At 48.1% G+C, this 21,262-nt stretch overlaps 7 protein-coding genes across 7 annotated transcripts; 1 reads left to right on the top strand and 6 right to left on the bottom strand.

Moving 5' to 3' along the window:
• Positions 1–4,697: 4,697 nt before the first annotated feature.
• Positions 4,698–5,762, bottom strand: W97_04384 (uncharacterized protein; the record flags this gene model as incomplete). The annotated part of the gene is made up of 2 exons (XM_007782274.1): positions 4,698–5,199; positions 5,257–5,762. 2 exons carry the CDS (start codon positions 5,760–5,762, stop codon positions 4,698–4,700), a joined length of 1,008 nt encoding a protein of 335 aa, XP_007780464.1.
• Positions 5,763–6,526: 764 nt separating this feature from the next.
• Positions 6,527–7,545, bottom strand: W97_04383 (uncharacterized protein; the record flags this gene model as incomplete). The annotated part of the gene is made up of 3 exons (XM_007782273.1): positions 6,527–7,232; positions 7,288–7,385; positions 7,438–7,545. The coding sequence occupies 3 exons, from the start codon at positions 7,543–7,545 to the stop codon at positions 6,527–6,529; spliced, it is 912 nt and encodes a 303-aa protein (XP_007780463.1).
• A 1,864-nt stretch (positions 7,546–9,409) lies between these two features.
• Positions 9,410–11,710, bottom strand: W97_04382 (uncharacterized protein; the record flags this gene model as incomplete). The annotated part of the gene is made up of 1 exon (XM_007782272.1): positions 9,410–11,710. The coding sequence occupies one exon, from the start codon at positions 11,708–11,710 to the stop codon at positions 9,410–9,412; it is 2,301 nt and encodes a 766-aa protein (XP_007780462.1).
• A 531-nt stretch (positions 11,711–12,241) lies between these two features.
• On the bottom strand, positions 12,242–14,117 carry W97_04381 (uncharacterized protein; the record flags this gene model as incomplete). Its single annotated transcript, XM_007782271.1, has 8 exons — positions 12,242–12,595; positions 12,652–12,926; positions 13,008–13,362; positions 13,412–13,471; positions 13,526–13,595; positions 13,621–13,684; positions 13,761–13,837; positions 13,954–14,117. The coding sequence occupies 8 exons, from the start codon at positions 14,115–14,117 to the stop codon at positions 12,242–12,244; spliced, it is 1,419 nt and encodes a 472-aa protein (XP_007780461.1).
• A 628-nt stretch (positions 14,118–14,745) lies between these two features.
• On the bottom strand, positions 14,746–17,565 carry W97_04380 (uncharacterized protein; the record flags this gene model as incomplete). Its single annotated transcript, XM_007782270.1, has 6 exons — positions 14,746–15,867; positions 15,913–16,159; positions 16,217–16,495; positions 16,543–16,856; positions 16,908–17,139; positions 17,192–17,565. 6 exons carry the CDS (start codon positions 17,563–17,565, stop codon positions 14,746–14,748), a joined length of 2,568 nt encoding a protein of 855 aa, XP_007780460.1.
• A 725-nt stretch (positions 17,566–18,290) lies between these two features.
• On the top strand, positions 18,291–19,573 carry W97_04379 (uncharacterized protein; the record flags this gene model as incomplete). The annotated part of the gene is made up of 4 exons (XM_007782269.1): positions 18,291–18,394; positions 18,503–19,053; positions 19,115–19,352; positions 19,417–19,573. 4 exons carry the CDS (start codon positions 18,291–18,293, stop codon positions 19,571–19,573), a joined length of 1,050 nt encoding a protein of 349 aa, XP_007780459.1.
• Positions 19,574–20,014: 441 nt separating this feature from the next.
• Positions 20,015–20,772, bottom strand: W97_04378 (uncharacterized protein; the record flags this gene model as incomplete). Its single annotated transcript, XM_007782268.1, has 3 exons — positions 20,015–20,098; positions 20,169–20,328; positions 20,606–20,772. 3 exons carry the CDS (start codon positions 20,770–20,772, stop codon positions 20,015–20,017), a joined length of 411 nt encoding a protein of 136 aa, XP_007780458.1.
• Between the last annotated feature and the right edge of the window lie 490 nt (positions 20,773–21,262).

The raw sequence follows: 21,262 nt of genomic DNA, 5'->3' as shown, positions 1-21,262 counted from the left end.
AGAACGAGTATAATACTACTTAATACTATTATATAACTAGTAATTAACTATCTAAAGAACCTTAAACCTCTATATACGCACCTGATACTAATTCCCACGTGATAAACCTTCTATAGTACTATAATAGTACTAGAACTATAGTAATAGATTTTATAGAACTACGCGGTATATAGAATAAGTATAATACTACTTAATATTCTAATATAACTAGTAAGTAACTATCTAGAGACCCTTAAAGCTCTATATACGAAACTTATACTAACTTCTATATTATAATCCTTCTATAGTACTATAATACTAGAGCTATTAATATACTTAATAAAATAGGTTTTTCTACCATGCGTGGCTTTAGCGAAAACTTTAACTGCATCTAAAATTTCTATAGTAAAAACGCTTATAACGCGATAATAAACGCTGTAGGTCGAAATTGTAAAAAGTGGTACTATAGTTTCTTAGTTTAGCCTTGTGCTTTTAATGCATCCACTTTATAGCGCCCTACGACTGCTGCTATAGAAGCCTTAGGGTTTTGAAATTTTGGCTGAGGCTTAATTGCGACCGTGGAGCTAGTGGTTGCGGCTAGTACGCTGCGGCTGTAGCTAGTACTGCGGCTTAGCTACTAAAACGCTTACCGCCGACCGCGTCGACCGCGCGTGTACCTTAGATTGCTAGTTCAACTCCTAGCGGGATTGCACTTTTTCTTTTTAGCTATAAGGTAGATATAGACTCTTAGGGGTATTATATAGCCTATTAAGGTTTATTTAGGTATAAAAGTATCTATTTAGCTCTAAAAATATCTAGAGAGTATAAAATTCAAATAAAAAACTTTAAAATTCTATAAATTTATATACTTAATAGTAAGATTATAACTTTCTTATATAGCTATAAAATGAAGATATGGTCTAATAAGAGTAAAGTATATTACATAACTAAGAAACTCTAAAGTTACTTAAACTATATAGTTATTAACGCTAAGTAGAAATAGAATATAAACTATGTAATAAAGTAAGCTAATAGCTAGAATAACTAAGCTAAATACTAAGAACTAAACTATATAAAGAGCTAAACTATAATTTAAACTATAACTAAAGCTATATTCTAGATATAACTTAATATTAACTACCTTTTATAATTCTATAAAAAGACTAGAGTAAAGAATATTAGAAAAAGAAAACTTTTAGGTCAAGTAGATAATAAAACAGAAATTAGACTAATAAGTAAAACAAAAACTAAACTAAAAACTATACTAAAAACTACGTTAGAGATTGAATTAGAGACTAGACTAAAACTTACCTAGAAACTCAGCTAAAAACTAGAATTAAAAAAAACTAAGAAGAAACTCTATTAAAAACTAGAAATAATAGCTATTTAAAAAGTAAGCTAAAAGTTAGAGTACACTAAAGTCCAGAAATAGAACTATTTAGTAAAATAAGTGATAAGCTAGAATGTAAACTTAGTAGGGAGCTAAAAAGTAAATTAAGAGATAAACTAAGAAGTAAACTAGAAGATAAACTAAAATATAAACTAAAACATACACTAGAATATAAACTAAGATATAAACTAAGATATAAACTAAGATATAAACTAAGATATAAACTAAGATATTAGCTAAGATATAAACGAAGATATAAACTAAGATGTAAACTAAAAGACAAACTAAAATATAAACTAAGACGTGAACTAAAATATAAACTAAAATATAAACTAAAATATAAACTAAGACGCGAACTAAAATATAAACTAAAATATAAACTGAATAGTAAACTAGATATAAGATTAGAAGATTTAGTAAAAGATAAACTAAGAACTAAATTAAGAAATATACTAGCAAATATACTAGCAAATATACTAGGAAGTATACTAGAGGATATACTAGAAGATATACTAGAGAACATAATTGAAAGTAAACTAAAAATAGAAAAATAAGAAGCTCTAAAGGTACTAGAATCTAGATAAAAAAAAATTCTTTTATGTAGAATAAAGAAAGCTAGGGGGAGTTTAAGGGGAGAAACGCCCCTTATTTTAAAAGAGAAAATAGAGAGTTTAAGGGAGAGAATCCCCCTTAAAAAAAGAAAATATATAATTCTACTTAAGTAAAAAAGATTAATAAATATAATAAGACTAAAAGCTAGAATAACTAGTAGACTATAAACTAAACTAGAAGCTAAAATAGAAACTAGACTCCAAGCTAAGCTAAAAACTAAGCTAAAAACTATACTCTAAGCTAAACTAAAAACTAATCTAAAAATAAAGCTAAAATCTTAGCTAAAAAGTAAATTAAATACAGATTATACTTAAAATAAAGCTGAAATATTAATAAAAAGGCAGTCTAAAGATTAAGTTGAGAGATAAACTAAAAGACAAACTAAGAGATAAACTAAGAGATAAACTAGGAGATAGACTAAATATAGAATAAAGAAAACTAGAGGGAGTTCAAGGGAACGCCCCTTATATCTAAGAAAAAGAAAGATATAAAGATATAAAAAAGAGCTATACTCTTAAAAATATAGATATACTAAATACTCTCTACTAATACTCTAAACCGTTTTAGTATAAAGCGGGCACATCTAGTTACTATTATTAAAAATCTAGTTATATTAGGAAAAATTCAGGCACTTATTATATCAGCAATAGTTTAGGAAATCTAAGACGCTCTAAGTATTCTTTAAGTACTTACTAAAATACTCTAAGTATCTAGAATATGTAAAATAGTTAGAGTACTTAGAGCTAATTTAAAAATACTTAGTAAGTAGAAAGAATTTAGATAATATAAAATACCTTAGAATCTTCTTTCTTAGTTAGCTTCTATCTCTCTATAAAAATAGGTAATGTATTTATATTTTTAAAAGTTAAGTAGATAATAGTTAATTTTACTACAAATTTACCTCTAAACTAGCTGTATTATATAACTCTCTCTATTCTATTAGTTAGATTAGACTTAGAGCTTTTTTTAATTTTCTTATTAATTACTAAGTAGGTTTAGTATACTAAGATCTATTCAAAGCACTTAAATCTAATATAAGCTATAGCTTTACCTACTTAACTATTTATACTGACCTAAAAAATTATAGTATTAAGCTCTACTTAATAAAAGAATAAAGTATTATATAAGCTCTTAGATACATATAATATATATACTATATACCTTATAAAACTACTTATAAGCCGCTTGCAAGCAGATAGAGTTACTTAAAGACTCCAAGTAATTCTAAGCACTAAATTCTTTTTCCTAATATAGTTACTTATATATTAAGCTTATTTGAATATATTATTACTTTATCTAGGAGGTAACTAAAAAAAGTAAACTATAGCCTTTTTTAGAAGTAGCTAATTTAATTATAGATAGATCTACTAAAAGCTTACTTAAGCTAAGATTCTAGGAGCTTTATAACTAGATTAGGCTAGTTATATACTACTAATACTAAAACTACTATTACTAACTTACTGAGAATAGTAGGGCTATAATTCCTAGAATACTATTATAATAGATTCGCTAAATTAACTAAGTTATTAAAAAATTACTTCTTTATAATAGTAAGCTTGAGATGTCTTAACTTAAGAAAAGGGATTAGAATTTAATTTCTAAGACTCTTAGCTTAGTACTAGCTTAGTATTTCCCTAGTGTTTACTTAGTAGAAAGAGTTTTATATTTTCTATTTTTAAATAAAGCTTCTACTTCTAAGTAAGGGTTCTATTTCTAATTAGATTCTTTATCTTAAAATAAGCTCTAAGTTCTTTCTATTTCTAATAGAGATCTTAGCTCTTACTATTTCCATTAGTATTTCTATTTACTTCTATTTAAATAAAGCTATAAGTGAAACTTAATAAATATCACTCTAGAAGTAAGTAAAAAGAATATATAGATAGAAAGCTTCTACTACTAGTTAGAAAATTACGTCTTCTGCTAATTTAGTTTCTACTATCTAAGTATAATAATATATTGCCTTAAAGTAGTAATTCTAATTGAAGATTTAGATAAAAGTATAAAATATAATAAAATTAGATTAATATTATACAGTAATTAATTAAGTACATGATAAGAATAGTAAGTTCTTATTTTAAGTTAAATATACTATTCTAAGAAGTAAGAATAGTACTATCTATATACTTGACTCTATCTATAGTTTCTATAGTCTCTATTATCTACTATTATTAGAGATAATATAGATAGCAGTAATAGGCTTAGTAACTCTATTAGCTTTAGGTAAACCCTATACTAAGCGCTAGCTTATAATACTAAGAATCTAAAATTGTAATATATTACTAATATACTAATATAGTAGTTTAACTCACTTAATTAATATTTTATATCTAGAGATTTAAATTTATAATAGTAGTTTTAATATCTTTTCTAGATATTTCTTACTAGAAGCTATAAATATACTTTATAGTATTATAAGTTTCTAAGTAACTACCAGGCTTGTAGATATTCTTTATTCTATATATATATATATAATTTTAGAATTAGATATTTAAAGATACTAATCTATATAATAGTTCTTTATTTGTATAACTAAGTCAGAGTGGTTTACTTATAAATTGTAGTTTTATAGTAATTTTAGAGCCGAACATGTCTCTTAAAGCTTTCAAATAGTGGCTGCTATATCAAAACCTATAGGCCTGCTAAGATACATGCACGTTCAGGCGTGGACCACGCGTAAAAAGAGAAAGAGGTAGCGAATACCGGCACGACTAACGGCTCACTCCTGCCATGCTCGGTAAACAATTTTACTGCCATACTTTTGACCTCGTCTCAGCGTGACCATGCCTTTCCATGCATCCATGTTCACTGCATTGACATATCTGCTCGGCTCGACGCAGAAGCCAGAGCGTGGTCCACGTGCTGGGGTGCCATCTACGGCTGGCACATCGATACCGTCGCCCGTGTAAAATTGGAACGCTGGCTCGGTGCTGAGAACTTCCAGGTGCATCTTAGTCTCTAGGTGACAAAACGAAGCTAGCATCCGTAGCGGATTTGATCTAGTATCGAGGGGGATAGTGGCAGGCTCTGCGTTTATGATGAAACAGTGGTCAATAGCCGGCTCTTTCTCGCCCAGGGCGATGCTGCCGGTGGATGGGATACTGGGATGAGGCTCCATGGCCCCGGTAGGGATGCTGAGCTCATCGACCACGAGGTGTTGATTGGTCGACAGAATGGCTTCCGTCCCACAGAAGGTCGCCGCATCGGTAAGCTTGAAGTAACTGTGCGGCAAGAGATGAATCTTCTGCCATCGCGTCAACAGGTCACGTCAGGCTTACCTATGGTTCGTGACGTTGATGACTGTTTCTTCCACACTGTCCTTTCCCATCAATTCGGCCTCATATTCGACTTCGAGTACGGTCTTGTCAATGCCATTCTGTTGCTCCCTCGTGCCTGCGTACCAAACTCGAAGCTCCACCGTGCCGGGGTAGCCGTCCTCGCCGTCCGGGCTCAGAAGCCTGAACATTACCGACTCTTTGCCGCCGCGGTTCAGTGGGACTGGACCCTCGAAGTCTCTCCTGCCCCAACCTACGCGACCACCGTGCAGGGAATTCGGTCCATCATTCGCATGCAGATCATACGATCTGCCATTCAGTGAGCCAATTTTGGCCCCGGCGATGCGGTTCGCAACGCGTCCGATGGTTGCACCGAAATAGGGCGAGTTATGTTCCCTGTACAGCCCTTCCGTGGGAAAGTTCTGCACGATGTTCAGGCCGTTGACACGAAACTCTTGGATGATGGACCCGAAAGGCAGGAAGGTGAATGACGACTCTGAAGGATCCATGACGTGAGGTACAGATAATTTCCAGGAAAGGGGTGCCGCAATAGTTAGTGGATGCGGATAGAGATGCTCCACTGTTCCGTCAGGGGAGGACCAAGAAGTGCGATAGTCGTCCGCGTTCTGGCCTTGACAGATAAGAGCTGCAGCGGGAAGTGATGTGTTTTGCGGATACAGTACGGATGGGGCGGTTATTAAATGGGCGTGGATGGAGTTTGCATAAGGCTGTCTCCGGAAGGAGTAAGACGGGTAAGGCAGTCAGCAAACATTGTGCGGGCTCCACACCGAGCGCTGAGGTTCATGCGGAGAGTTCGCAGCCCCTGCACGGCCACATGTCCGCAAGCGCAGCTCCACATTAATCTTGGAAGCAATTCGGTCCACATCTTGCATCTAGCCGCTCTTCGTAAATTCGCTTAATCAAACGCGGTGCCATAGCGGACCAACGTCTGGGGTTGAGAGCGAAGAGGAGTCGGCTCATTGTGATCTACTGAGCTCTTGAGCACAACATCACGTAGCCTTGGCCACTGCACTCTCTGGTGCTACTGCAATGCAATCAACACCGCCAGGACGGCGATTGCCGGACAAGAGTCGCCCACCAGCAGCACGCCTCCAACTCCATTTCCCCATGGATGCATCGAACTCCCCTTTCCTTTTCCATCTCCAGCTTTTCAATGTACCGTCATCGGCCTTGATTACCCCACGTTTGAACGCTGTCAGTCTTTGAGACGGCCACAGAGTGACTCTGAACTCCTTGAAAGGTGACGGTGCAACTACGTCGTGATGAAATTACTGAAGTCCATGTCGGCGCCATCGTTCCACTCAGCCATGGTGATGGGAGTTGACGTCAAGATCTGAGCAAACGGATCGTAGGCCAAGTCGGACGGATTGTGGCCCATAGGTGGCTCGAATTGCGGAAGATAGTTAGTGTTTGACAGACCACCCATCGACGGCGCGTCCACGGCCCACGGGGAGCGTAGTGCAGCCGCAGGATCTACACCTATCCGCATGGTTGGTTGCATGCTCAAATGTGGATGGAACTTGCCCGGCGTATCGCAGTTCGGAAGTGGATGATGGGAGAATGCACCGGTCGTATGTGGAGTTTGCGGGCCATGTGTGAACGAGCTGTTGAATGACAGCGCCTGCGGTGACGGGGTTCCCAAGGAAGATATCGAAGAAAGCTCGTGTTCGGAATCGGAGCTTATCGAACCTCTTCGGTGGCCGTACTGTGCTCCGCCCTCCAGTAGCCGCTGCTGCATGCGTGTGCAGTCTTCCTCAAACCCCTCGTAATTGCTGATTGTCTCGTCAAACAGATGAAGGAGATCGAGTCTTTCAAGGATGTTGTGAGTCAAAGGGTGGCCATTCTGGGCGTTTGGTAACGGTGAGCCGGGCCAGCCTTCGCCGCTTTGTAATCGGCGGTAAAGCTCTCGCAGGCCCGCTACGAGTTGTCCTTGCTGCTGCTCGAGCATCTCCACGTAGCTGGCCAACACGTTACTATCGCGTGCTTGTAGACCACACAGAGAGATCTGCTCACCCTTTCGGATAGACTTTGTCGTGGCTCTTCTTCCTCTCGCTGAATACGCATATGGCATTGTCCGCTTTGCATCGGCTGCAGGGGCTGGCACCGTCACACTGTAGAATGGTCAGTATATTGCGAGCGTGGGGTCCCAGGGGGGCGACGAACCTTTGACTTCTTGAGCCTGCATCGATCGCAGGCTTTACAGACTCGTTTTCGCACGCTGCCCTCGGCTGATGTGAAGTCGTCGGACGAAGTGCGCCGTGGTGTAGCCATCGTTCTTCAACCTGAGCTCAGTGTACCGCCACGGTATACGTATGAACTGGGTATTCTTGAGCTTAAGTCGCTGGGAGAGTAGTACGGCAGAACAACGTCAGACTGGAAAGCGAGATGTTTTGTCGTGTCGTGAGATATGTAGATGTGAGGTGGGCAGGAAATATATCACGCATGGCAGCTCCGCCTAAACGACCTGGGCAGAGCGCCATTTTATCCAAGTCTCTTGGTAAGCTTCTTGGTAGGCTACATAGATTACAGGCAGATGTCACAGCGTTCCCTGGACGTGGTGATAATGTCATGCTGAGTAGTGAACGCGCGAGCCTGAGCGTTTCCATCGTAGCCTCGGCGGAGATTAGCGTCACCTACCCCCGATTGGGGGGCAAGGGAGGCCTGCAGTCATTCGAGTCTTCTGGAGTTGCGTACCAAAACGCTCATCGCCTCCAGCCAGGAACCCTGGTTCCGGCCACGAAACGGTCCGAAAGGCAGCTCTAAGAGAGCAGTAGCCAAGGGGAGCAGGCAGCTTGCGCCGCTGCTCATTACTCGCATGTCCAGCGGTTGCTGGCAGGATGCCGAACACCCTTCCTCCACTCGGCATCATTGTTCCATCGTGCTCTGCTACCACCGCCAGCTCGCACGAAGCGCAAGAAACGCGCCTGCCCTCTTGTGTTGGAAGTTGAGGAAGCGTCTAGGCGAGAAGCGCTCGTCTGGACTCGTATCGTCATCTTCAGCGCCCTCGCTCACAAGCAGAGGACCCACTCCACTCGGCCATCGGAACGTTCACAGCTCCGCCGCGGAAATGGAACACCTCACATCCCTATCAGGTCGTCCCCAGGGCTGGCCTGCCCTGTGCTTGCTGAGGCACAGTGCCGTGATCCGCCCAGGCAAGATGCCAGCCAGTGGCAGGGTTGGACGTCGACAGTTTGAGCCAAGATCTGGAGAATCCCTCCCCTGTTCGCTCGGCTGGTTTGTCAGCGACAAACGTCCATCGCCAGGATCGCCAAGGTTTTCGACACTCGCAGCACAGGTCCATACGCGCGAGAGCTCGCAACAGCCGACCGTTTCAAGTTCGGCGCAGGAGGCTGCTTACGCTTTATGTATGGCGGCATGGCTGACTGCAGCCCTGCATGATGGGCAATACGAGGTTCTTCTGACCACGCACTAAGAGTTCGTCTCTACGTTCACCCGTCAGCAGTGTCAATGTGAGTGAAAGATTTATAAGCTTGGGGTACGCCCTTTCTCTATGGTGTGGTACGATCGCATGTCGCCCTCACTCTGCGCATGTTATCATCTTCCAGGCAATATGTACTTTGCTAGGGCCACACCCGACAGCTTTAGAGAGGCACGAAACTGCGGGCGCGGAACAGAAAAGCTCCCGATGTAGCACGTCGCATCTCTTAATCACCATGTTCCAATCCTTTACCTGCGAGTACGGCCGCCCCGCTTGACCTTTGACGGGCGCTTGGTTCGGGGTTCAGGATAACGGTCTTGTCTCTCGGGCAGACGCGGGTTTATCATGTGTGAGAACTGCAATCACGAGAAATCAACCCGAGGCAGCTTAATCCGTTGTTTGTCACGGTCTTGCGTCTGTCTTGTCAGGTCAAGCACGCGGCTTCTCATGCCGCTGAATGTTCTGGCTTGTGACTGGCCACGTGACGCCATAGGCGCATGGTCATTAATTTCGTAGCCGAAGCGCGTTCGTTGTTCTCATCCAAGGTCGATGTAAAAGACATATCATTTGACCACATCTGATGCACGACAATAGACACCGAGATTAAGAGCTCTAGGCCGTGTAATGTGAAGTACTGAACTTTACACACCTGCTTAGAACTATTTCTCTGCCTGCTAGATGAGGCAGAAGCCGTCGCTACTCGAGCTCAATATCCTGAAACTGCAATCCACCCGCAGCAGCGGCCTCCCCGCGCATCAACCCATACACATACGCCTCTCCTACCACCTGGAAACGACCGTTACTTTGTCCAGGTCGCAAGGTGAAGGGCACGCTTGTACCGGGCAAAATCCATATTTGATCATTGACCTGGGCGGCTTCTGCCGTAATACCGAGGTATCCAGATCTGGTAAGGAAGAGACGTCTCGCGCTAGTAATTCCTTTCGTAGTAGCTGTAAAGGTCTCAATTCGAGCGAAAGCTTCTTCCTTCTCTCGACTATCAGGGGCTATGAGAATACGGAGGACGTTCTCTGGTGGTAAGATAGTACCGCTAGGATCCGCTTGCGAAAGATCGGTGAGTGCAGCGAAGATCGCGCGATATAGCCCCGCGAACTCTTCCTTGCGCTGCCATGTAGCGTCGAATTTCTCTTTTACGGTCCGATGATGTTCATGTCTCTCAGTTGCACTCTTTTTGTAGGTTTCCATGTCTGTCCTCAGCGCGCTTGGGTCATCGAGAAACTGGTTCCACGTTTCTTGCACAAGTTTCCAGTTCATGGAGAAGTAGGACTGCGCGCCAAACTTGTCGAGTGCAGCAAAGCGCAATTGTATGAGCTTGCTGACCAGCCACTCGCCGAAAGCTTGTCCGAGAGTTGGATCAGCAGGGCTCTGACGTCGATCACCATCGATGCGCCTTTTGTCTAAGTCCGCAATGATGCTTCGCCACAGCGCCTCCGCATAGCAGCCTCCAGAAGTGGGATACGGAAGGCTAATGAGCGGTCGGACGAGATTCAGGATACTGAGCCAGTTGTGACTTGATTCAAGCTCGTGGAACGGATCTCCAACGCCAGCGATGGTGTCGAAGTATGCTCCATTGACGAGAAGGTATCTTTTATCGAGCGCGATGCCTTGGCCTGCGCTGCCAGGACCTGCGGCATCCCAGCGTGCTGCGTTACCCTCTATTGCTAGGGGCATGGGTAGCAGTGGAACACTTAGATCCGGCACCCAAGACGGCAGGCTATTTGCAAGTCCAGCACTCCGGCGGTCTGACCGATCTTCAACCAGCGACAGCAGGAGAAGGTTTTGAGTGCACTCAAGCACGCACTTTGCGAAGTCAGAGTACACGCGCTCCACCGGCTTTTTATAATCCGGTACGGGAAGCTGGCTTAAGGTGAGTCGGCCCAACGGATCGGATCTCTCTGTCGATGGTTGGCGCGTTTTGATCATCTCCTTGGTCAGGCCAAGCAGGGCATACACGTTGTCTCTCGGGTTACTAGCATCTGTACCTCGGCCCATCATCAGGACCATGATGGACGGATTCTTTCCCTTAGGAAGTTGTTTTTCAATATGTGCCAGTCCTTGCACAGAAACCCCTACAGGCCTCAATTCGCGGCGACTGATGTAGTCTTGGATGCTGGAGAACCGACTTGACATGACGAACAGATGCCGCCAGGTTTGCGTCTGGCAGACAAATTCTGAGCACTTGACTAGCATGGACCAAGAGATCTCAAAGGAGCCACACAACAGGAGCAGCTTCTGAGCCAATACGATCTCTTGTGTTATCCACGCGCGCCTAAAACAAGGCCGTCGAAACAAGGCAACCAGAGCCTCCCAATCATTGGAAGGTATGCCGGAATGGTTCAGCCCAAGCCCGCTGTACTGCCCGTAGTTTTCACTGGGGATCTGAGCTAGATAATTGGCAAGGCGCAATGCGGGCTCCGTGTATCGGTCTTCTTGACCAAGCCAACAGACCACCAAGCTGGCTCTTTTGTAGATATCCTCCATCATGGCAACCTGCGTGCTCTTCTCTGCGTCATCTTCCTGATTGATACAAATGGCATCGATCCAAATGAGTCTCTGCAGATAGATATTCTCCCATCTGGGCCGGGCACGATCTATGGCAACCAGTCTCTGCAACGCATGATACAGATTGGCGGTCACTTCGAGCAAGCATCCGTTGCAGCTGATCGGAAACCGCCGACTGTAAAGCTGAGGAGCTACACTCTGCAGCAGCGGAGGCCGAGCGTCACCCCATGTATACGAGAGCGCGTCGTATGGCGGTGCTGTATCTAGATCGACTGTATGCAACGAGCACACGATGTCGCCTGCACCCGGATGGAGCTCCAGCAAACGGATTGACCGCGCACTCCGTAGAGGTAGCGCCGTATAGGTGAACAAGTCGCGTGCGGCGAGACGTGCATCAACACTTTGGGATGAGGCCGCAGCACTCGCATTGTTTACTGCATTAGCGACAGCGGTCTTGATACTTGATATGAAATCCATTTTCCGACGGCGTGCTTTACAAGACGGGGAGGTCCCGGAGCACCACGGTCAATCATACACTTTCAGATCTAGAGCTCGTTGCCTTGTGCATGGCTTATAGCTCGAGGCTACCTCGGATGACTATTTATAGCAGCACAACACCGCTAGATGTAGTGAACTCCTATATGCGCGAACGTAGCCATGGTTCACCCCTTGATACGATTGTAGGGTTCAAGTCAGTCGTGAAGCGTCCCAGGCGTCTGTCGACATCTGCAATCTGTATTACATGGATCGCGCTAGCGTTTCCTTAATATCAATATGCCAAGCAGAAGACCGGGTCTACTCTAACCAAACCCACGCTTCCAGGCTCTACCAGTCACATATGCGTGAGAACGCCAGACTCCTCTCAATGCTCATAACCGCTTGCCAAGACGAACAACAGGTGAAACATCAGCAGGAAATGTCGCTGAGAAATCATCCTGCTTCTCTATACAGCCCCCAAACCCACCCGCCCGACCAAAACGGCCCCCACACCTACTCTGCCCAATCAGCTCAATACGCGCCCGCCTCTTCGTTTGCCGTGAGCCTGAAGTCATCCATCTGCATCCCCTTGAGCACGGTCCAGCCGTCCGCTGTTAGATCCGGCCTACCGTCCGGCGCTGTTGTGCTGGTGAAAAACCGCGGCTTCCACTCGACGCCCCTGGTCTCCCTTTCCTTTGCTTTCTGCCGCTGCCTTTCTTCTATTTCTTGCTTAACCTGCGTGGCGAGGGAGTACTGCTTGTTGTTGATGGCGGCGGTGACGTCGTACCAGAAGCGTCGGGATTCGTTCGGGAGCTGGAGATCCTCGGGTGGGACTAGTTTGGGGATTGGGTAGAGCGGGTTGAGGTCGATGAGCAAGTGTTTGTCCTTTGCGACGAGACGTTAACTACTCTGTTGAAACAAGTGGGAGTACGGCAAGGGACGTGGCTGACCTTGTTCTTGCCGAAGGACTCGCTACACAGTGTGTAGTACACCTTGTCGTGCCAACACCCTTCCACGCGGCCGAGTATGTCTTTATCCGGAACATCTTTTAATCGGGTGGTCGTCTCCGTCGCCGGGGTATACCTGAAAATTACGCCCTCAACCTTGTTCTGAGCTTTTCCAAGCCATCCTTCTTCGAGATACTGGAGAATCACTTTGATTCCGGTTTTGGGGCAACTGATGAAGCACGAATCGGCAACAGTCACATTGAGGTTTCCTGGATCCACCCGTCAGCGACCATATCCTTTACGAAGGGCGTGACATTGGGCCGCAGCAGAGTGACTGAGGATGTGCTCACCCCTTAGAAAGCCACCAAGATGCGCGGCGGGATGCGTCAACTGGTACTCCTCATTACCCCACTTCTCTAGTGTGATAAAGATACCCAGATTATGCGCCCCTGGAGTGACCTTGACGCTAGTGCCCGTGAACTTCGCACTCAACTGATCAAAGCCGCGCGCTAATATTCCCTTCTCGGGGCAAGCGATGAAGAACGCGGAAACTGGCGGGTGATGCGAGGTTTGCTCGGTAAGATAGGAGACCTTGATAGGTCGACCTGAAGCGTTGGACTTTGGGCCGACCCCGTCTGGTTGGGCCGGCTTCTCGGTGGAAGGTAAGCGGATCGATGGAGCCGTGTCTTCCACTACCCAATTACACTTTTCCCGGTCAGCGTTGTAGATGAAGCGCATCATCGAGGTAAGGCACCCTGAAGAACTCGCCTAACGTCGAGTTGTACGGTTTGCACGGCTTGCCCTTGACATATTTCTGGGAAATTGGTCAGCACCAGTGCCAACGAACCCGCGCAAGTCGACGCCATACCAAGTCTTTCGTAAACCAAAAGCGGAGCGTTCCCAACATGCGACCCAAGGGGTCTGGGGAATCTCCGATGCTGTTCCGCCGTCAGGTCTCTGCACAGACTGGTCTGCGGAGCTACGTGCCTGACAAACGTCTCCGGTCTATCCAAGTAATTCCAGTATTCTGTATTGCGTCAGGAGCTTATCCAAACAGCGGACGTGACAGCCTTTTATATGTGCACTGGTGATCGGAGCCATACCCAAGTTTGGCGTAGGCTCTAGGAGTTGGGCAGGTAGGGAGAACCTGACGGCAGCGATGTCGGAGACTCCTATAAATCTTTGCCCTTCGTCAGCACCTATGACCCAAAAGCTGACCCAAATCCATCTCCAGGGGACCACTGTGGTTGTGCTGGCGGTAGGAGAAGAGGCACAGAGCCGAGAGGTGCTCAGTACCTTCGTAATATACCGAGGAAAGTCTTGAGCTTGGAGGAGTCATCCGGCGCTTTCTCTGACGGGGCGTTCGAGGGGGTCGTGGGTCTGGAGGATTTGATGGAGCTGGCAGCGGACGCAACCACGGAGGGCTGCTCGGAAGGCGGCCCTGACGACGTGGACGCCATGGGGGCTACTGGAGCTTCTACGGTGTCAACGGGGGCGATGCGGGGGGGTCGTGCTGTAGGTCTATAGCAGTGCAAAGGAGGAGACCTCAGTCAAGGGTAAAGAGTGATCAGGGTCTGGTGTTGAGCCAAAGGAAGCCGAGTTGGTCCCGCCGACTGACGTCGTGATAGGTCGCCGAGATCTTCACGCTAACTAACGGGAAGTTATCGTTATCGAGGGTGCTCTGGGGTCAGAAGGGCGTGGAGGGCCACGTGAGGGCCACCCGGGCCGTCCCCATCTCCAACAATCCAGCACGTGCAGGCCGGCCCAGCAATGGCAGGCCTCCGGGAGCCTGTAGGTTACATACGCCTATTCCAGGAGGCGCTCGTAACGCTCCCTCAGCCAGAGATTAGTTACTGAGGGTTCATCGGGTTAACAGAAGGACGAGTAGTCAGCTATAGACGCTTTTGAAATCGATCCGGCAACCTAGTTGCCATGTAGCGCGGCCTTCCATAAGCAGCGCCGAATTCAGAAAGGGTATCATTCCGCCGAGGGCAACCCCATCTCCCATCCAGCACACGCCCCTAGCAATCCAAGCAAGATTACCCGCCTCTTGCGCCTCGCTATGCAAACCGGCAATGATAGCATCCCTCAGAAATCCCAGTTCCGCCATACTCCGATATCCAAGGCTTTCGGCTGGTCGCAGAACACTTCCACGCCATAGATCTCCTGGCTCCCACTAGCTGGCCCGCAGAGCCGATCTAGGACGAGCCACATGTCGCTCGTGTAGAGCATCTGCGGGCTCAGATCCACGTCTTCCGTCCTGACTCCACTCACAGCGTCACTGTACGCGCCGCCGGAGCTGGCGATCAGGACCCGACGGTTCGGCCCGGTGCCGAGCTCGACCGTAACGCGCAGAGGGCTGCGAGCCCCGGCCTGCCCCTCGTCGAATGACAAGAGGTCGTTAGAAGGAAACGCGACGCTGCGGATGAACTTAGCTACGACGCTGATGCACACGAAACGGCGTGGCACGAGAGGTGCAGCGATTCTCGACACGGAGTAACCGAAGCGGACGTCTGCGAGTGGCAGTCTGAGTCGCCCGGCACCTTCACCCGGAAGCTGCCTGAGCTCGCATTCCGACGTCGAATCGACTCGCAAGGTGAAGTCGGCCTGCTGACCGGCTTTGAAGGTGGAGCAGACGAGAGTATAACTACCCGGGTAGAGGTCGCTGATTTCGATTACAGCACTGCCTCTTCGGTGTTGGCCTGAATCAGCGATCACATCCTTGCTTGTCAGCGTGTAAACGCGTCGGCCGCGGCCATGTACGAGCTTGACGTGGACATGGACGTCATTTGAGGGCGTCTGAATAAGGATAGCTGCGGCTATCTGCTCGACCACTCTGAGGCTGAACTGGGGGTTTTCCGAGTAAGTCGGATCGTTAACATTGCCGCCAGCCGTTGCTTGAGTCCATGCACCACTGATCAACCGCTGAGAAGAGTAGGGACTGTAAGCCTTGTCAAGTACGACGGGTAATGTAGAGAAAGTAGAGAGCGTGAAGCTGTGCGGAGTAGACGACATGTCTTCCTCGTCGATCACAATGCTGTAGGTGATATCGACGTCGGGTTGCAAGCGGAGAAGTGTATGTGGAGAGTCTACGTAAGGCGCGCGCTCCAGACAGCCATCTCTTAAGTAAACCCGGGCTCCCTTCCTGTCGAAGGCGAACATGCTGATGTAGCCTGCTAGATCCTCCTTGGCTACTCTCGATTGGCCGTCCTCTTCATTAGCTACATCCAGCGGCGGCTCCTCAGCGTCTTGGACTCTGTCCTTGAGGTGCCTGGAAAGAAGAAGCCACACAATGCTTTCGCCTTTGGCAACAATCTTGAACTGAGGATGGTTGACAAAACAAGTTACTGAGTCAAGTCGGTTGGAGAGATCCCATGTAAAGTGAACATCCTGGCGGTAGGAGAACAGGCCTGGGTTCCAGTTCAGGAAGATGGACTGAAAATGCCGAAGAACGTTGTTGATGTCGATCCAAAAGATGCCTTGCTCACGCGCATGACGTAAGCTGCGCGAGGATGACTGTATAGATGATGCCTGCTCAAACGGTTCAGGAGAGTGACACGCACTGAGCTCGGATTCAGCCTCGAATCTCTCAGTGGTAGACGATTCGGGCAGCTTCCCCTTCCAGGACGTCCCTTCACACCACGGATTCTTGAGACGCAACAATCTGCTAGATCCCTCTTCTTTCAGGTCGAGTACGGCGTAGTCATGCTCTCCCTCGAGACCTAGCTGTCTTTCGATGCGATGGCTCATTCTGCCCGTCCCCAGAGTGATGAGCACGTCGCCCTTATTGAACGCGCTTAGTATTCTGCTCCAAAGCTGGTCTGCATCGGTTTCGCTACTATCAAGAGATTAGCGGCTGTAACAGCTTACGAGCATCTGACGAACTTTTCGAGCCAGACTTGCTCTGGTATCCAGCCTGTCATGATCCACAAATCTGTCCCGGAGTGACTACCGGGAAAGTCATAGCCGCCCCTTACTTTGAGGTACGCCTTTTCGAGCAGCGCTGGCCACAGTAGTGATGGGTTCCGACGGTCAATAACATGCAGCACTCGAGTGTTTTTGGACAACGGCAGCCGATCGTCAATAATCACTTTGCGATAGCATCCGTTGAAGTTGAGGCGGACAACATACTTCCCGTTTGCTGAGATTCTGGGAGCCAGATTGTCAGCGTCATGAGGGTACATAATCTTGGAGAGCATCTGAACCGTTGGTGTTAGCTGAGATGCAGATTTATACAGGCTGGATCTTACTCTCGGATTACCCCTTTCCGCTCGAGCGGTCCAGGAGCAGAGACTCGCGACGACAGAGCAGTCAGAAGCGAGATCTTGAACCAGATCTACCGGGCGACGAGAGTACATGGTAGGACCCAATGCTTTCCGCTCTCCGGGAAACCACGTGGGTGGTGGAATGGCACTGTGGGCGCGCTCCCATCCGTCGAAGAACTCAATCTGAGAGGCAGAGAGACCCAGCTGCGGCGTGTCACTGCAGCACTGAGTTAGCGCTGGAATGGATGGCGTCCCGAGATAACACACACCGAAAAGCCTCAGCTCCCTGACTGAGTGCAAACTCATCTGGTTCGGGGGCTCCCTGCCATGGTGGAAACGTGAAGCCATTCAGCTTCGAAGACCTGAGAAGAATGATCTGCTCGGCTTTCGAAACCTCGCGAGACGAGACGGGCTCGACAAGCTGCCTGATGCGCGCTGAAGTTGGCGTTCCGATGGTTTCGGTTCCACAACGAAGCGTGAGCGGACTCGCGGGTGGACTACTGGCAGGGCCCGGAGTCATGGCTGGAGTCAAGGGCCATTGTGAGATGGTCTTGATGCGCTCAGCTTCGGTGAGAAGGTTCTGACATCGCGATGTCATATCAGACTTCTGCTCGCGGTCTGTTGCGATCTTCAATGCCTTCATACAAAGCTCCGCTGCTTGCAGAGCCAGCTCCAGGGCCTCATCTTTAGTTGTTGCGTTCGCGATTGATGCTTGCAGGTCCTAAGATCGAGGTGAATATGCAGCATTAGTGACAGATGAAGGTCGGCCTCACCACAGCCTCAGCCTTCATGGCGGCCACTTGACCATTGGTGGCGCTCATTCTTCTTCAACCTCACGCCTGAGCGCGATGTTTGTGGCTGCAGAGACAATGTCTGGCTGGCCATTGACAGTGAGAACTTCGCGCTTGTGGTAGTTGACTACTCGTAGATCTAAGGTTGGTTGATATTGCAGGATGGTCGAAGTTCACGTGACGTGTGCTCTCGTGGATGATATAAGCACGTCTTATCGATTCATCTTATCTTATCGCGGAAACCAAATCGAGAAAAGCCGTTCAGCGTGCCGAGAAGCAACCTCGGCCTGGAATCCTTTGGGCGGAGCAGCTGCCGGACATCATCCACCGTGAGCTGGAGCACGATAGGCCCAGCTTTAACATAGTGTGCTTCATACGCAAACGCTCGAAACTGTCTACTCAAAACTCATCTGACATGCATTGAGATTGTCTTGGAGAGCCCCCCTTCCGTCTGCTATCCTGACCTTGCTCTCGCCGGCATAGTCTACCTCACCCACCTGCCAGGCGCCAGACCCATCATTGCTAGCAGGACGACCGCGACCCTTCGTCCGTTGTCGCCCTTGAAGAAAGCATTACCATGGCAGTGCAGTCTAAGATCGATAGTCTTCCGCCCTGGGGTGGCGCTGTCGCCGGCGCAACTGGAGCGGTGCTTGCCAATGCGCTCGTATACCCGTTGGACATGTGAGTGCTGCTCATCTTGCAGAAATTCTATAAGAAGGAACATCGCACGCTTCGACGTCGTTCCTTTGCCAATTGCGGTCCGCACTGGGTGCTAAGTGAGACTACCAGTGTCAAGACTCGCCTACAAGTGCAGGGAAAGCGCTCTTCGCAAGCCTCCGACTCCAACCCCGCCACATCAGACCACTACGACTCGACCCTCGATGCAATCTCCAAAATCGTCAGTTCAGAGGGCTTGTCAGGCCTCTATGCCGGCATGGCGGGTTCCTTGATCGGCGTCGGATCAACGAACTTTGCATATTTCTACTGGTACTCCGTTATCAGGTCACTTTATCTAGCCCGGCAGACCACCCCAGTGCCACCGAGCACCGCCGTTGAGCTATCCCTCGGCGCTGCTGCGGGAGCGGTGGCCCAGCTATTCACGATACCCGTTGCGGTGGTGACGACGCGGCAACAAACTCAGCCGAGGCATGAGCGGAAAGGCTTGATTGCTACGGGCAGGGAAGTTGTCGACAGCGAAGATGGATGGACGGGTCTATGGAGAGGACTGAAGGCGAGCTTGGTGTTGGTGGTCAACCCGGCCATCACGTACGGCGCGTACCAGAGACTGAAGGACGTATTGTTCCCAGGCAAGAAGAATCTCAAGCCTTGGGAAGCTTTCGGTAAACACTCTTCTGTGCAAACAAGACGCAAATGTGCAAAGCTCACTTGTGATATCTGTAGCCCTCGGTGCCATGTCGAAGGCCTTGGCCACCATTGTAACCCAGCCGCTTATTGTAGCCAAGGTAGGCCTACAGTCAAGACCTCCGCCATCAAGGAACGGCAAGCCTTTCAAGAGCTTCATCGAGGTGATGCAGTACATAATCGAACATGAGGGCCCACTCGGGCTTTTCAAGGGCATTGGACCTCAGATATTGAAAGGCCTGCTAGTTCAGGGTATATTAATGATGACCAAGGAAAGGTGTGTATTGGCCCAACTCCGGTATAACTTAGAGCGCAAGTGCTAATTCCAGCACCAATTGTAGGATGGAACTTACCTTCCTCATCCTTTTCCGCTACGTCCGCAAGGTCCGGGCAGAGAAGCTACAGAAATACGCCGAAATGGCGTCAGACAGAGCGAGGAAGGTGGCAGATGCTGCTGCGAGTAAGGCCAAGCAGGCCGCACCGGTGCTCGTGAAGTGATAGAGTGGTCAGTAGCGTTGTTCGATTCATGAAGTTGTCCACACTGCTTGTACACATAGCCTTATGGCGAGCGCTGTCTGGGTGCACTGCTTACATGAGCTGGCGTTTTGTCCATAACTGGGATAGCGGTCTTTGGATATTCTGAACAGATCTTAGCTACCTCGAAGCGCTCATGAATAGCTTTCGTACGTATTCGGTATAATCTGCTGCACCAAACCCTGCTATTTACAAAACCTAGTCAAATGGCCGAGGAGAGAGTCTGTACAAGTGGCTTACACATAGCCGCCAAGGATAAACCAGACAGCGGCTCCGTCAAAGCCTGTCAGGGTATTCCGATATCGACAGGCACCACATCCGCCAGCTAGTCGTCATCTTGAAGAAACCCCAGTAAATTATTCCCATCAAAAGTGCCTTCTGTCGGACTTGGGGACCGTCTGTAGCCTACTTCTTCTTCGACATGGTCTCGAATTTGTCTTCCAGAACCTTGACGTAGCTCTCTATCCGCTGCACCGTTGTTTGCAGGGTCTGCGAGTACGACATCAGCACCTAAACACTATGTACACCACCGTGGCACACAGTGCAGACAACCAAGTACATGCGGGAAGTTGTTCCGAGCCTGTTCAATTGTAGGAGCAGGGATGGGGCGTACATAGATGTCTTGCGTCAGAAGCTCATTCGAGACCCGGTATTCGTCGAGGACATAGTAGTACATTGCTGCGCCGGCGGACGTCGTGCCGAGGAGGAATCCGAAAAGCCTGAACCCATCTCATCGAGTTAACACTGTTCTATAGATTCTCTGCTACCAAACTCCATAATGGCTGCATGTGCGAATCTGTCCATGCCCCGGATATGGCCAACCGCTCCAGCAGCCGTGAACGGGGCTCGAGGACTGAGACTACAAAAACCAATGCATCCTCCTCGTGCGCCGTACCGGGCATTATCGGCCATGTGATCTTGTTGTTCCCAGTCGCAACAACCCAACCGCATTTCCAAATTGTGCTCGCTCGAGCGATGGATGGAAGCGCAGCTTACCCTCCCCTAAAAGCTCCTACCGGTTTCCTGACCGGCAATGCGCCGGTAGGTGTTTCCATCAATCTCGCCGTCGTCTGAAAGCTGCGCAAAGGTGTACGGAGTGTAGGTGAACTTGCGACATTGCGGGTGACGAGCGCCGGGGCGCGTGAGAGGAGGCGGGAAGCCATTGTTGAGGGGTCGTCAAGCGTGGGGTTCAATGCTGAAACTGAAGCTGAAGCTGTATTTGAGCTACGCGCCTTCAAGTCGCAGGCCGAGCTTCTCTGCGGAGTTTGCTTGTCGCTTGAGGTTCTTGTTGCTGGCGGAGCTGTCCGGAGCTTGGATGTTGGTTGTTGCAGAGCTCTCGGCGGAGGCTCGGGCGTCATAGCAGGGGCAAGGGGGCTGCTGAGCACAGTAAGGTAGCATTCTATTTACTCTGCAATGCAAGTTCGCCCTGCTCTTTGATTGATCGTTTCCACTTCCTGGGAGTGTACCTGCTAAAGCAAGAACACAACAATTCTATCGCCAAAGCGACGCGGGTAAATGCGAAAGGCCCAGAGGAGAGCAGAAGCCAAACAGAACGCCATTGACCCCTGCTATAAGCGAAGCAGGAAAAGAGACACTCAGGAATCAGAAGAGCTCAACCCCTTCCCACCGGCTTTGAAGCTCCACATGCGCCGC

The sequence above is a fragment of the Coniosporium apollinis genome (assembly GCF_000281105.1).
Source record: "Coniosporium apollinis CBS 100218 chromosome Unknown supercont1.19, whole genome shotgun sequence".
In the NCBI taxonomy this organism is placed as follows: domain Eukaryota; kingdom Fungi; phylum Ascomycota; class Dothideomycetes; genus Coniosporium; species Coniosporium apollinis.
Note: the sequence above shows the minus strand (reverse complement) of the source record. Positions and strands in the feature narration are given on the sequence as shown.